The 13,185-nt window shown below is 43.9% G+C and overlaps 1 protein-coding gene across 1 annotated transcript in view; it reads left to right on the forward strand.

Moving 5' to 3' along the window:
• The window catches only part of LOC147728381 (uncharacterized), a 301,676-nt gene that overhangs the window by 168,864 nt on the left and 119,627 nt on the right, over positions 1-13,185 (forward strand). The window contains exon 4 of the mRNA XM_086962165.1: positions 13,088-13,165. Within this exon, the coding sequence (XP_086818291.1) occupies positions 13,088-13,165 (78 nt within the window). The remainder of the gene's footprint in view (positions 1-13,087; positions 13,166-13,185) is intronic.

Genomic DNA, 13,185 nt, shown 5'->3' on the forward strand with positions numbered 1-13,185 from the left:
CACCGTTTTTTAGCTCACTGCACCATCCCAGTTTCAGAACCTGGCTGTATGCAAATTAGTCTGTTCCTGTCCCAGTGCATGATGGGAACAGGGCAAACCAAACTACAAAAGCCAATTCTTACACTGGGAAGGAAACAAGCTCCCGGGGACCGGTTTCTGGCATTACAGCCGTCTTCGGCCCGGTGTGCTTGAATCCTGATGGTGCAATGAGCAAGGGTCTCACATCTGAGAATACCCTTCCACGCTTAGGGTGGACAAAAATATTTACAACAAGGGGTGGTGAGGGACAGAGTCTCTGAATTAAGCAGAAAGCTCTCACCCAGTCAAGAGATCAGGGCTAGATCCAACACCGTTTTTTAGCTCACTGCACCATCCCAGTTTCAGAACCTGGCTGTATGCAAATTAGTCTGTTCCTGTCCCAGTGCATGAGGGGAACAGGGCAAACCAAACTACAAAAGCCAATTCTTACACTGGGAAGGAAACAAGCTCCCGGGGACCGGTTTCTGGCATTACAGCCGTCTTCGGCCCGGTTTGCTTGAATCCTGATGGTGCAATGAGCAAGGGTCTCACATCTGAGAATACCCTTCCACGCTTAGGGTGGACAAAAATATTTACAACAAGGGGTGGTGAGGGACAGAGTCTCTGAATTAAGCAGAAAGCTCTCACCCAGTCAAGAGATCAGGGCTAGATCCAACACCGTTTTTTAGCTCACTGCACCATCCCAGTTTCAGAACCTGGCTGTATGCAAATTAGTCTGTTCCTGTCCCAGTGCATGATGGGAACAGGGCAAACCAAACTACAAAAGCCAATTCTTACACTGGGAAGGAAACAAGCTCCCGGGGACCGGTTTCTGGCATTACAGCCGTCTTCGGCCCGGTTTGCTTGAATCCTGATGGTGCAATGAGCAAGGGTCTCACATCTGAGAATACCCTTCCACGCTTAGGGTGGACAAAAATATTTACAACAAGGGGTGGTGAGGGACAGAGTCTCTGAATTAAGCAGAAAGCTCTCACCCAGTCAAGAGATCAGGGCTAGATCCAACACCGTTTTTTAGCTCACTGCACCATCCCAGTTTCAGAACCTGGCTGTATGCAAATTAGTCTGTTCCTGTCCCAGTGCATGATGGGAACAGGGCAAACCAAACTACAAAAGCCAATTCTTACACTGGGAAGGAAACAAGCTCCCGGGGACCGGTTTCTGGCATTACAGCCGTCTTCGGCCCGGTTTGCTTGAATCCTGATGGTGCAATGAGCAAGGGTCTCACATCTGAGAATACCCTTCCACGCTTAGGGTGGACAAAAATATTTACAACAAGGGGTGGTGAGGGACAGAGTCTCTGAATTAAGCAGAAAGCTCTCACCCAGTCAAGAGATCAGGGCTAGATCCAACACTGTTTTTTAGCTCACTGCACCATCCCAGTTTCAGAACCTGGCTGTATGCAAATTAGTCTGTTCCTGTCCCAGTGCATGATGGGAACAGGGCAAACCAAACTACAAAAGCCAATTCTTACACTGGGAAGGAAACAAGCTCCCGGGGACCGGTTTCTGGCATTACAGCCGTCTTCGGCCCGGTTTGCTTGAATCCTGATGGTGCAATGAGCAAGGGTCTCACATCTGAGAATACCCTTCCACGCTTAGGGTGGACAAAAATATTTACAACAAGGGGTGGTGAGGGACAGAGTCTCTGAATTAAGCAGAAAGCTCTCACCCAGTCAAGAGATCAGGGCTAGATCCAACACCGTTTTTTAGCTCACTGCACCATCCCAGTTTCAGAACCTGGCTGTATGCAAATTAGTCTGTTCCTGTCCCAGTGCATGATGGGAACAGGGCAAACCAAACTACAAAAGCCAATTCTTACACTGGGAAGGAAACAAGCTTCCGGGGACCGGTTTCTGGCATTACAGCCGTCTTCGGCCCGGTTTGCTTGAATCCTGATGGTGCAATGAGCAAGGGTCTCACATCTGAGAATACCCTTCCACGCTTAGGGTGGACAAAAATATTTACAACAAGGGGTGGTGAGGGACGGAGTCTCTGAATTAAGCAGAAAGCTCTCACCCAGTCAAGAGATCAGGGCTAGATCCAACACCGTTTTTTAGCTCAGTGCACCATCCCAGTTTCAGAACCTGGCTGTATGCAAATTAGTCTGTTCCTGTCCCAGTGCATGATGGGAACAGGGCAAACCAAACTACAAAAGCCAATTCTTACACTGGGAAGGAAACAAGCTCCCGGGGACCGGTTTCTGGCATTACAGCCGTCTTCGGCCAGGTTTGCTTGAATCCTGATGGTGCAATGAGCAAGGGTCTCACATCTGAGAATACCCTTCCACGCTTAGGGTGGACAAAAATATTTACAACAAGGGGTGGTGAGGGACAGAGTCTCTGAATTAAGCAGAAAGCTCTCACCCAGTCAAGAGATCAGGGCTAGATCCAACACCGTTTTTTAGCTCACTGCACCATCCCAGTTTCAGACCTGGCTGTATGCAAATTAGTCTGTTCCTGTCCCAGTGCATGATGGGAACAGGGCAAACCAAACTACAAAAGCCAATTCTTACACTGGGAAGGAAACAAGCTCCCGGGGACCGGTTTCTGGCATTACAGCCGTCTTCGGCCCGGTTTGCTTGAATCCTGATGGTGCAATGAGCAAGGGTCTCATATCTGAGAATACCCTTCCACGCTTAGGGTGGACAAAAATATTTACAACAAGGGGTGGTGAGGGACAGAGTCTCTGAATTAAGCAGAAAGCTCTCACCCAGTCAAGAGATCAGGGCTAGATCCAACACCGTTTTTTAGCTCACTGCACCATCCCAGTTTCAGAACCTGGCTGTATGCAAAAGCCAATTCTTACACTGGGAAGGAAACAAGCTCCCTGGGACCGGTTTCTGGCATTACAACCGTCTTCGGCCCGGTTTGCTTGAATCCTGATGGTGCAATGAGCAAGGGTCTCACATCTGAGAATACCCTTCCACGCTTAGGGTGGACAAAAATATTTACAACAAGGAGTGGTGAGGGACAGAGTCTCTGAATTAAGCAGAAAGCTCTCACCCAGTCAAGAGATCAGGGCTAGATCCAACACCGTTTTTTAGCTCACTGCACCATCCCAGTTTCAGAACCTGGCTGTATGCAAATTAGTCTGTTCCTGTCCCAGTGCATGATGGGAACAGGGCAAACCAAACTACAAAAGCCAATTCTTACACTGGGAAGGAAACAAGCTCCCGGGTACCGGTTTCTGGCATTACAGGCGTCTTCGGCCCGGTTTGCTTGAATCCTGATGGTGCAATGAGCAAGGGTCTCACATCTGAGAATACCCTTCCACGCTTAGGGTGGACAAAAATATTTACAACAAGGGGTGGTGAGGGACAGAGTCTCTGAATTAAGCAGAAAGCTCTCACCCAGTCAAGAGATCAGGGCTAGATCCAACACCGTTTTTTAGCTCACTGCACCATCCCAGTTTCAGAACCTGTGGCAGGGTATACTCAGACATGAGTCCCTTTCTCACGGCACCATCAGGATTCAAGCAAGCCGGGCCGAAGACGGCTGAAATGCCAGAAACCGGTCCCCGGTAGCTTGTCTCCTTTCTGGTGAAGAATTGGCTTGGTAGTTTAGTCTGCCCTGTTCCCATGATGCACTGGGCCAGGGACAGACTGATTTGCATATAGCCAGGTTCTTAACTGGGATGGTGCAGTGAGATAAATAACGGTGATGGATCAAGCCCTGATCTTTGGACTGGGTAAGAGTGGTCTGCTTAATTCAGACACTCTGTTCATCACCACCCCCTTTTCTGAATCTCTGTTCTCCCGGTCCCGGCTTACACTCTTCTGAACGACTCACTTACGTCGGGTGTAGTGCCCCTTGCTTTTAAATAAGCGACGGTCATACCGCTCCTAAAGAAATCTGGGGCTGATCCAACTTGCAAGGCAAACTACCGCCCTATCTCCTTGCTCCCTTTTTTAGCAAAAGTAATGGAGGCCTACGTAGCGAGATGCCTGTCCAACTTTTTGGAGATATCAAACTGCCTGGAGCCTCATCAGGTAGGGTTTCACCCTGCCCACTCAACAGAGGCAGTGGTAGTCACGGTACTAGACGCCCTCCGGGACTGTGCTGACAGACGTTCCCCCCAGGCCTTGGTGCTGCTTGACTTGTCGGCCGCGTTTGACACGGTCGACCATAACATCCTGATCGACCGTGTCACCCAGGCATTTGGAAACAAAACGGAGTTTGGTCCTGGGACAGAGGGGCAGCTGGACCTAATATGAACTAGAAAAGCGAAAATGCTAGCCCTCAAAATAATTTTTCTCACAATTTTTGAGAATACAAACAAAGAGAGATCTTTTGTTTGTATAGGTTATTTTATTTGACCCTTTTCATGGATTTTCAATCTTTTTTTAGAAACATTTTTTCATAGGTGAGAAAAGACACAAAATATTAACATTTACAATATTTACAACTCACATGCATACAACTATCATACCACTATGACGACTGACATATATACAAATAGTCCACAATATATATACACAAGCTTCTTTTACAAGAGGAAATGGATAACAATTAAACAACCACAAATAATTAATCTTTGTGGAAAATCAAGTCATTGTAATGCCCAAACAGTGTCAAAAAAACAGAACAGGCAACAAGAAATTGAATTTTAAACTCTACAATTAATTCAATTTAGTGAATCAACAACATAAAAATGCTAGATCAGAAATGCCTATTTGCTGTTTTGCCGACGCGTTTCGAATCTGGATGGAATCTCAGATTCTCCTCAGGGCTCTTTAAATGTAGATATTCTGGAAAAAGAGAGGAAGCTTGTTTTAACCACTAGTTATCGAATTGTGTAAACCCCCTGACTAAACAGATTGTCACAGAATTTTACCTTTAGGAATGGATTGCGCGGTCCCGCGGTCCCATTTTTCAGGTAAGGAAAGGGCTTTGATTTTGACAGAGGTTCTGTTAAAAGAATATATGATGGTTACCAGACCATCCAGAGACACGCAGTGACTGTGGCTCCACAACTGAAAAGCTAAAAAATCCTACCGTAAGTTGTTATAACAGCGAAGCTATTGATTTCTTTAGCGCTGAACTTTCTCCGCTTTCGAGGCGGGATCACTAATGCCTGGAACGTGTAAACATGAGCGGCGCTCAGTACATGTTGATTTAATCACAACAGTATTGAAATAACGAGGTATGCAGTGGAATACAGTGAGACATACCTGACAGATATGTTTTGGAGCAAAAATGGTTGCTAATGAGCCAGCCCGCAGTTCCTTTGTTGTCGTGCGGGCGGCGAGCCGAGACCTCTTACACGGCGTGCCAAAGAGCCGAGATAAATCACGCTGGTTTCTAGAGGAATTAAATTGTATTGTTTAGTGCGGAGCACAAATTCTTCTCTGTCTAAGTTTAAAGCTCGGGGCATACTGGTACTAACCTTACTCTCCAACAGTTGAACCAGGAAATGCGAACCCATTGGTGGAAAACCACCATGTGAGGTTCCTACTTGATAGCAAACCTGCCGCTCGGCATTGTGGTCAATGTAGTTACTCAGGAATTTGCGCATATCATTTTACAAACGAGAAACCTCTGATAGTGAGTTGAGCCCCGTTTGGGTACTATTAAATTTAAGTATCAGATACGCTTCTTTTTTTAGTAGCATTTGTTCACTATTAGTGCCAGAATTAGGTTGATTCAGATTGAACAACACAGTCCATTTGAACTCATTTTCCCCATGGTTGTTGTCAATAAAATGTTGGACGAGAGGCGCTGTGAGTACTTTGTTCTTAATGCGTGACCTATGTTGCGTCATGTGTGTGTTTCAACACACGCATGACGCAACATAGGTCACACACGCATGACGCAACATAGGTCACGCATTAAGAACAAAGTACTCACAGCGCCTCTCGTCCAACATTTTATTGACAACAACCATGGGGAAAATGAGTTCAAATGGACTGTGTTGTTCAATCTGAATCAACCTATTTCTGGCACTAATAGTGAACAAATGCTACTAAAAAAAGAAGCGTATCTGATACTTAAATTTAATAGTACCCAAACGGGGCTCAACTCACTATCAGAGGTTTCTCGTTTGTAAAATGATATGCGCAAATTCCTGAGTAACTACATTGACCACAATGCCGAGCGGCGGGTTTGCTATCAAGTAGGAACCTCACATGGTGGTTTTCCACCAATGGGTTCGCATTTCCTGGTTCAACTGTTGGAGAGTAAGGTTAGTACCAGTATGCCCCGAGCTTTAAACTTAGACAGAGAAGAATTTGTGCTCCGCGCTAAACAATACAATTTAATTCCTCTAGAAACCAGCGCGATTTATCTCGGCTCTTTGGCACGCCGTGTAAGAGGTCTCGGCTCGCCGCCCGCACGACAACAAAGGAACTGCGGGCTGGCTCATTAGCAACCATTTTTGCTCCAAAACATATCTGTCAGGTATGTCTCACTGTATTCCACTGCATACCTCGTTATTTCAATACTGTTGTGATTAAATCAACATGTACTGAGCGCCGCTCATGTTTACACGTTCCAGGCATTAGTGATCCCGCCTCGAAAGCGGAGAAAGTTCAGCGCTAAAGAAATCAGTAGCTTCGCTGTTATAACAACTTAAGGTAGGATTTTTTAGCTTTTCAGTTGTGGAGCCACAGTCACTGCGTTTCTCTGGATGGTCTGGTAACCATCATATATTCTTTTAACAGAACCTCTGTCAAAATCAAAGCCCTTTCCTTACCTGAAAAATGGGACCGCGCAATCCATTCCTAAAGGTAAAATTCTGTGACAATCTGTTTAGTCAGGGGGTTTACACAATTCGATAACTAGTGGTTAAAACAAGCTTCCTCTCTTTTTCCAGAATATCTACATTTAAAGAGCCCTGAGGAGAATCTGAGATTCCATCCAGATTCGAAACGCGTCGGCAAAACAGCAAATAGGCATTTCTGATCTAGCATTTTTATGTTGTTGATTCACTAATTTGAATTAATTGTAGAGTTTAAAATTCAATTTCTTGTTGCCTGTTCTGTTTTTTTGACACTGTTTGGGCATTACAATGACTTGATTTTCCACAAAGATTAATTATTTGTGGTTGTTTAATTGTTATCCATTTCCTCTTGTAAAAGAAGCTTGTGTATATATATTGAGGACTATTTGTATATATGTCAGTCGTCATAGTGGTATGATAGTTGTATGCATGTGAGTTGTAAATATTGTAAATGTTAATATTTTGTGTCTTTTCTCACCTATGAAAAAAATGTTTCTAAAAAAAGATTGAAAATCCATGAAAAGGGTCAAATAAAATAACCCATACAAACAAAAGATCTCTCTTTGTTTGTATTCTCAAAAATTGTGAGAAAAATTATTTTGAGGGCTAGCATTTTCGCTTTTCTAACCCAGGCATTTGGGGCACAGCAGCCAGCTGGCTGAAGTCCTTCCTAGAGAACCGATTCCAGGCAGTCCGCCTTGGAGATCTGGCTGGTATAAAAAAAGACCATCACATGCGGATTACCACAGGGCTCCTCCCTGTCACCCCACCTGTTTAACCTCTATATCCTCCCACTGATCCAGGGCCTGAGAGATAAAAAGGTGACAGTGTTCAATTACGCAGATGACCTGCAAATGCTCTTTACTATCGACAACTCTGAAACTTCCATCTCCCACTTTCAGTCCACTATGAGGTTCATCCAAGTGTGGATGGACCAAAATCATTTAAAACTAAACCCCGGAAAAACCGAGCTAGTGCTCACAGGAGACAGTGCCAAACACTGGGGCCCGCACTACTGGCCATCAGATATGGGCCAAGCTCCCACCCCTTTCTCCTCAGGAAAGACACTTGGAGTCACCTTGAATAGTGATCTTTCACTGAAAACACAAGTAGGCCAGGTGGTCTCCAAGTGTTTTTTCCTGCTCAGGAAAATCCGGAAGGTCCGGCGCTTTTTTACCTCGGAGGCCATTATCCAGGTGGTGATCGCCACTGTGCTCTCCCACCTGGATTACGCAAATTCTATCTACCTAGGCCTACCCCTCTACCTGCTAAAGCGCCTTCAGATGGTGCAGAACTACCCTGCCAGATTGATTCTGGCCCAACCCAGATGGCAATCGGCCACCCCATTGCTTAGGAAACTTCACTGGCTCCCCATGGCCCAACGTTGTTCCTTCAAAACAGGCTGCATGATTTTTAAATCCCTCCATTGTAAAAGCCCTAAATTCATTGATAAACTCGTCATGAAGCATGTTACTTCTCGCAATCTGCGTTCACCCCACCTGGCCCTTCTTCAGACACCTTCCTTTAAACGCAAGCGTTCTGGAGGCTGCAGATTTGCTATTCTGGCTCCTCGCCTGTGGAATACCTTCCCCCTTGAAATCTGGACTTGTCCGGATCTCATGTCATTCAGGAAAGCATTAAAGACCTGGCTCTTCAGACAAGCATATCAATAATCCCAGCACGCATTAAACCTCAGGTCAGGTTCTCTGTCTTTCATTAGCGCCAGGAAACCAACCGGTGGCAGTGCGCTTAACAAATTATTTTTAACATAACATAACATAACATACCTTACAACATACTGATAAGAATCATGACTACCACACTTCCAGCTAAGACTGAACAATGAATCGGGCTGGAACCAGCTGGTTTCTTCTTAGGCTATGCTGGATTCCAACATTACACAAAGGGGCATAGTTACATGAAAATGGATCAGCGCAGTGTTGCAAGTCATTTAGCTGCGCCGAGCTGCGTCATTTTTAAAATGCGGGGATGCACCATATTAACAAGAATACAGCGCATCCCTGTGCTCATACCTGCATGGGGCTAAAAATGCTGCCTAGCGCCAATGCAAAACACACAACATGATGCAAGGGTGCCTGCGTTGCAGGGATAATTGTGTTTGTGCAGGAAGGGACAATTTCCAGAACAAAAACAATAATTAATGGCATTTTTCTCCTTCTATGTGTGCTGCACAATGCAGCCCATATAAAAAGAGCAAAAAATGCAGAAAAATAAAGGTTTTTCTTCTTGTTGCGCTACCTTAATGCCTCCTTTTGAAAGGCATTAATTTTTGGTGCCGCCTCAGATTTACAGATCCTTGTAAATATAGAGCAGCGCAAAAAAGCCATGGGTGTTGCTGGGAATGGACACAGCAACACCCATTGCACGCCCCTTTGCCACTGAAAACTGCGTTGCAGAGGGCCATATTTACAAGGCTGTGTTAAGCCACACAAAGTGGCTGAGCTCAGCCTTGTAAATATGAGCTTCCATAGAGAGCCACCGAATGTCAAAAAACGGGTGATGCTCTGGTGCTAGGGGCTTGCAAATATGCCCCAAAGATGTAGACATCTGCAGGAAAATCGAAATATTCAGTTCTCACCCTTAAGACTTCCATGAGTGTAATTCTAAACTATTAATAAAAAATTAAAACAAAGGCCTGATGTAATGGTTCCTAAACTGTGGGTTGGGTCAGGAACTGATTTTTAGTGGATCGTGTAGGTCCAAGCAATAAATAAAGATGATGCCTTTATATGCTGTATTTATCTTGTCAAATTTTCTGCACTTCAAAGATAGAGGGTAAATATCAAGCTATGTCTTCTAGAAAAATTGTTGCTTATATTTTTTAGCAGGAGGATTGATTTTTACAATTTCTTCTCACTTTGTAGTCAGAGAAAGAAAAATAAAGTAATTATGCCAAAGTCTTGCTAGGGTACAAGGAGTGTGAAAGAAAAGCCTGTAAAATATCATTTTTGTAGCACACAACAAATTGTAAAAACCTGTAAATGAATAGTACACATTCAGCAGTTAGGAAAGCCAAAATTAAGCAATTTTTTTTAATTCCAAAGAAACCCGTTTCCACACATTATCATTTGAGTACAATATAGTTTTCTCAGTAAAATATGTCTGTGCAAATTTAGTTGCCACTTCTTTGGAAAATGTGCTATTTGTAAATGATAGTGCACTTCCACATGAAGGTTTCGTTACTTAAATTTATCAGCCTCCTATATGCAAAGACTACTTATGTTGTTTGTCTCTAAAGTATATGCCAGAATTTTATAAATTGAGGGGATTCTTATCAAAGTTCTGGCACTCAAAGTATTTACAATAAATTAAATTTAAGATTCACATGGATCTAAGATAAGAGAGTCTCTCTTTGGAACTACCGGACAGTGATATGGGAAAACACATGCATAGTTATATTTGGTAAAAATCCAAAATAAAACATAATATTAATAAAACCATCACCAATGTAAAGGTTTTAAACAACTTTAAAAGGTATGTGGAACTTTAAGCTGTGACTGCTTTTTAAAATTTTGCAGCTACATAGATTTTGTTTCATAGTTCTAAAGCGTAAATCTATACTGTTATTGATAGAATTCACCTTCTAAATTTATACATTAATATAGTCCAACCCACTTAAAAATGATGAGGTGATTCTTGGCAAGTGGAGAGAGCAGATCCTAACTGAATTATCCATTTTGAAATGGAGAATACTTATTAAGGATGTGCAAAGCAATGTCATTTGTACCGGGCTAGGGGATTGCCAAAATATGTTCTGCTTCTATTGATTCCTGGATGATTCACTAGGGTCTATAGTGAGATGAAACCTACTATATTCATTGCAAACCTGCTACAGGGGATGGATCCACGTGTTTTTTATTGCCTTTTGTTTTGCCTTGGACTAAATCGATTTAGGCTGAGGGCTCGATTTAGAGGTTTCCACCAGCCCTGCAAACATCTCTTGGCAGGAACCACTGTTACTGCAATTTAGATAGGGTAATCATCAAAGGCCCAAGTCACAAACCTTTTTGCACACTTAAAAGTCCAAGGGCCAGATGTAGGTAACTTCCATTCAGCGATTCCTTAATAGAGATTATTACCGAATCGCTATTAAGGAATCGCTAAGTGGAATGTAGGTAGGAATCACTATAATATTAGCGATTCCTTAACATTCCTTAATAACGAATCGGTAATTCCGATTCGTTATTAAGGAATACCTAGCCATTCATTCCTATGGGCTAGAAGGCCCATAGGAATGAATGGGAAGAGATTCACTATTAGCGATTCGGTATTACCTAATCGTTAATAGCGGGAGGTATTTCAAGGGTGCCAGGGTGTCCAAAGGACACCCTGTTGCACTCCTGAAATGTGCATACATGCCCTAAGGGCATGGATGTGTGCCACACTTCACATAAAAAAAATAGCAAAAAAGTTCTTTTTGTAAGGAAATCGCTACTTACCACCAACTTGGAGTTGGTGGTAAATAGCGATTCTTTAAGGCTGAGGTGCACTGTTTTTAGTGCTACGTACATTGCATTTAAGGAATCGGTATTTCCGATTCCTTAAATGCAAGAGCAAAATAAGGAATCGCAATTTAGCGATTCCTTATTTTGCATGTAGGTTCAAAGTCACCTACATCGCACATGGCTAAATACTGGTCGGTAATGCTGAAATGTACCAAATTTTGACGTTACCGACCGGTATTTAGCCACCTACATCTGGCCCCAAGTCGCCAAACATAAAGCTGTAAATTTCCATGTGTAGTGCAAATCTCCTCACAATGCTATTTTTTAGAAAAAGAAAAGTCCTTACAATACACAAGCTTAAAATGGAATACCACACAATCTTACCCGGTACAATAAAATGCACTTGTGTTTGGTCTGCTGGACATTTGGATGCTGTGACCCCTTTCCTTTACCTTAGCGTCCATCCTCTCCTGAGTTTAGACAGGTCCCACTGCCTAAACCCTGGTAGTGCAACATGAATCAAGGCAAAGTTGCAGATTACCTCAGCTCAACAATGATTCCCTTTAGTTCAGTAGAGTCCCCTCAATATAGTCTTACCATACCGCATGTCTTTTTATTTGTCTTAGTGTTCTCTTTATGGTCGGTATGGAAACCAACAACACACATCTCCTGCTTCTGGGAGGAGATGCACTGATTGCCAGTGCAGCCCTCAATTTGGGTAGCCCACACAAGGTTTGTAAGCAGAAGCCACCACCTGGAGTCCTTTGGCGAACACATTTAAATGGCATTGCTAGGCCCCACAGCAGGCATTGGGCATACTTCTTGGTCACACAGCGATCAGTAGAAGGTGGGCTGTCACCAGCATCACAATGGCAGCGATGGGGTGCTAATATTGAATGCAGCAGGGAAATCTCCTGTAGGCCGAGCTAGAGGTCACAGTGTGAAGCCCGTCATGGGTGCAGTTCTTGGTCACGGCAGTGAGATTAGCCGCAGTGGCACTTCCTGGAGAGCGGTGAGGTGAGCCACCAATCTGCAATACCCTATTAGAACCCCCGCTCTGTAGAAACGACACCCACCACCCCTAGGGCTCACAGATCATTCACCCCAGTCTTTCTTTATGTGCAGACCATTCCAGCACAGGAGTCTTGCTGCTTCCAGCACTCCCTGGTCAGTCGCACCTCCAGTAGGGTTGGTAGGCTCCTTTCCTCTGTCAGCAGGCATGCTGACTTCTAGGCACTTCAGGTCAAAGGAACAGCTTCTTCCAGAAAGGCAAGACTGCAGGTGATGTCCCGCACCATTGCATAATTGGCTATTCGGCAGATATTAGCTCTGGATCCTCAGCAGTCCTCTGAGGGCTCTGTGTTAAAATTAACATGGAACTGGAACAACAAATGTGTCAGTGGGTCCCACTTTTATAGAGATCATGAGGCTCATGAGGTCTTGCTGTCACTCACACTCAAGGTGAATTTTAGCCCTCCCGATTTTCCTCAGAGTGTCCCAAGGTTCTCTCCTACGTTTCAGATAAAAGGTCAGGTGACTAAGGTATCCAGACACATGGCACATCACTCCTGCCACTGGCATGCAAAAGGGAATTTCTAACTAACACTGCTCAACTTGGAAGTTACCATGTGTTCAATTTTAGTCATTTTTATGCATCATACACACAAAACAAATGAATGCAGTCATAAATACTGTGCTGCACTGTCCTTCCCACACCCTTGACAGAGTAATACATTGGAAAAGGGCATCTGTGTAGGAGAAACGGGTCCATGGGTTCAGCTTGTTTTTCATGCCTCTAATCCTTGAAGTCTTATGTCATTGATTCTTTGCATTGTGGATGGTAACCGTGAAACTCTTAATCAACAGGGGATTGAAGAACCAGATTTCAGATCCTCTCACACCAGGAATATATCTTTATTGTCAAGAGTGAAGCAGCTGGAAAATGTAAGTGCTTTTTATTTGTT

The sequence above is a fragment of the Lissotriton vulgaris genome, chromosome 3_1, assembly GCF_964263255.1.
Source record: "Lissotriton vulgaris chromosome 3_1, aLisVul1.2, whole genome shotgun sequence".
In the NCBI taxonomy this organism is placed as follows: Eukaryota; Metazoa; Chordata; class Amphibia; order Caudata; family Salamandridae; genus Lissotriton; species Lissotriton vulgaris.